This window comes from Hydra vulgaris, chromosome 15 (genome assembly GCF_038396675.1).
Source record: "Hydra vulgaris chromosome 15, alternate assembly HydraT2T_AEP".
Lineage (NCBI taxonomy): Eukaryota > Metazoa > Cnidaria > Hydrozoa > Anthoathecata > Hydridae > Hydra > Hydra vulgaris.
Window position 1 is genome coordinate 43991812 of NC_088934.1, and position 3120 is coordinate 43994931.

A 3120-nucleotide genomic window follows, 5' to 3' on the forward strand; every position below is an offset into this window, starting at 1 on the left:
AGAGATCGGACGTGTTATTGGAGCTTAATAAAGTTATTCAGTTTTTTGGTATATGTATACAAAATACTTTGTATATTGTTTTCACCGTTTGGAGCAGATTTATCGGTTACTAATACTGGTCTACTGGTTTTGGTATACTTTTCTGCTTTCACGCTGTGATTTTTAACAGAACTGGTAAACTCAAGTTATAAATTTAGTTTCAACTTAGCTTTATTTAATCTAATATCACATATTAATGTATTCAACCAACCGTATCAACTCTGAAGTATATACTTCCGAGGGACAATTTAAATCTTATCTCAATTAAAAACAAATATCGTAAAAAATAAAAATAAAATTGGCTGCTTGGATACCGTCACCACAAAAAAATGGTAACCAAGACGGAAATAGAAGCGCTAATCAAGAGAATATCTGTTCTTGAAACAGCGATTGTTGTGAAAGATAATCAAATTGTGGAATTAGAGAAAAGAGTTAAAACGCTGGAGGACAAAATAACAAATGCTGTGACTTCAACAGTGAACATTGGAAATGATTGGGTTAATGTGGTGTCGCGAAACGCAAAAAAACCGAAAAAACAACTAGTTGTAGTTAACGCAGCAATTAATGAGCAGGAGGAGCGAAAGAAACGCGAAAAGAACGTCATTATATATGGAATTAAAGAGTCGAGCAAAACTGAGAGCAAAGATAAAATTGAAGAAGACAAGAAAGCAATTGAGGACTTACTAAAAACAATAGGAAAAGAAAATGTTAAACCGATACATTTAAGGAGATTCAAATCAAAAAACGCTGCCAAACCAGGCCCGATTCTACTCGAGTTATCCGAAGGCGAAAGAAATCCTCTCTTACTCGCGTCAAAAAAGCTAAGAGAAAAGCAAGATTTTAAAGAAGTCTATATATGCCCAGACTTGACAGAGGCCGAGAGACTACAGGACTTTGAGTTGAGGAAGAAACAAAACGACTTAAATTCGAAGCTTGACGCCAACTCGCCCTTTCGATATGCGATTCGTGGAAACGAAATTGTGCGATTTAAGAAACAATTATAGAGAAAAAAAATGAAAGCGAAAAAAAGCGAAAATTTATCGTATTTATCCTGTATATATTTGAACGCCACTTCACTAAACAACAAGTTTGAGGAATTTAAAGTATTGTGTCACCTGAATGAACCAAACATAATCGGAGTAACGGAAACATGGTTTAGTGAAACTTCAATTACGTGTGTGGAAAATTTTTGCTTATATCGTAGCGACAGAAAAGATGGCCGCGTGGGCGGAGGAGTTTGTATTTACGTGAATAGCGAAATAACATCTTATGAAGTAAATGAAAAATGGCTATTGACGACTGACTTACAACAAATCTGGACTGTACTAGTTTTCGGGAACGACAAATATTTGGTAGGATGCATATACCGACCAAACGATGTGGTAGATATGGAACTGTTCAGAAATGTTTTCAGAACTGCAAGAGAATATGTGGACAAACGGGGTTTTAAAGATCTTTTAATAATGGGTGACTTTAATTTTCCGAAAATTGAATGGTCAGATGGAGCAGTTCATGCAATAAATTCCAGTGAATACTCGATAGAACATCATTTCTCGGAAATAATAAACGACGAATTTCTAATTCAGCACGTCGCGATACCTACTTTTCAACTAAACGAATCAACGTACGAGAATACATTGGATTTACTGTTCACAGTAAACGAACAAAGATTATTTCAAGTTGAGACAAATGCGGTATTAGGGAATATAAGCAAAGGACATCTTGTAATTTGCTTTAAATATGTACTCAATCACCATGAGACAAAAACTGTAGCTAGCAATCGGAAATATATTTTAAAAAAAGCTGACTTCGCAGGAATGAACAAATTTTTTACAAATACAGACTGGGTAAACATTTTTGATGCAATTAATGTCCAGGAGATGTACGACACGCTCATTTTTTATGTTAACGAAGCTTGTCAAAAATATATACCGTGTCACAGCTCGAAAAACAGGACTCGTAAAATAATTTTTTGGATTGACAATGAACTAAAAGAACTTGTGAAGAACAAAAGACGAATGAGACATTTAAACTGTTGCACAAATTGGAAAAACAAAAATATGGTAAACGAATACAAAGCATTGTGTAAAACAATTAAAATTGAAACGAGAAAAGCCAGAAAAAAATACGAACGCGAACTGGTCTACAAATCGATTAGAAACAAGAAGATACTATTTAAATATGCGAACGATCAACAAAATGTAAAGAGCTCAATTAAAGCGATAAAAAACGTCGAAGGAAATGTTACAAATACGACTAGTGAGATGTTGACATTTTAAACGAAAATTTTCAAAACTCTTTCACTAGAGAGGGCGACCAAGTATTACCAGAATTCGGATCGAGATGTAGAGGTAAATATTTAGATTTTGACGAGAGTGCAATTAATTACAGTGACGTAGTAACAAGATTAAGCAAATTATCCATTGAGAAATCATGTGGAGTTGATCAATTGAGTACTATCATTTTAAAAAATTGCGCTGAAGGACTAGCAATGCCAATCACATTGATATTTATGTCTTCGATTGATAAGAGCGAACTACCTAAGCAATGGAAATTTGCGGAAAATTGCCCCAATCTTTAAGAACAAAGGCAGTAAGCTGGAAGCGAATAATTATCGACCAGTATCACTGACTTCTGTGCCGTGTAAAATTCTGGAGAGCATAATAAAAGACTCACTTTTGGCACATTTTATGAACAATAAATTTTTATCGAAGTGTCAACATGAATTTGTTAAATCTAGATCATGCACGACAAATCTCATGGAAACTGTGGATTATTTAACAGAAAATATCGCACTGAATCGTCCGGTAGATGTGGTTTATTTAGACTTTGCGAAAGCTTTTGACACAGTGCCGCACAAAAGACTCGTTTTAAGATTAAAAGCGTATGGAATTACAGGAAAGCTGCTAAAGTGGTTAGAGGAATTTTTAAAAGATAGAAAGCAACGCGTAGTCAACGGTGATACTGTTTCGAGCTGGCGCGATATCTACAGCGGAGTTCCGCAGGGATCGGTAATTGGCCCGATATTGTTTGTTTTGTTCATAAATGACCTGCCGGATAGAATGCAAAATGTAGCCAAGC

The 3120-nt window shown here is 35.1% G+C and overlaps 1 protein-coding gene across 1 annotated transcript; it reads left to right on the forward strand.

Moving 5' to 3' along the window:
- Nucleotides 1-1052: 1052 nt before the first annotated feature.
- On the forward strand, nucleotides 1053-2318 carry LOC136091977 (uncharacterized). Its single transcript, XM_065819698.1, has one exon. The coding sequence runs from the start codon at nucleotides 1053-1055 to the stop codon at nucleotides 2316-2318; it is 1266 nt and encodes a 421-aa protein (XP_065675770.1).
- Nucleotides 2319-3120: the final 802 nt, after the last annotated feature.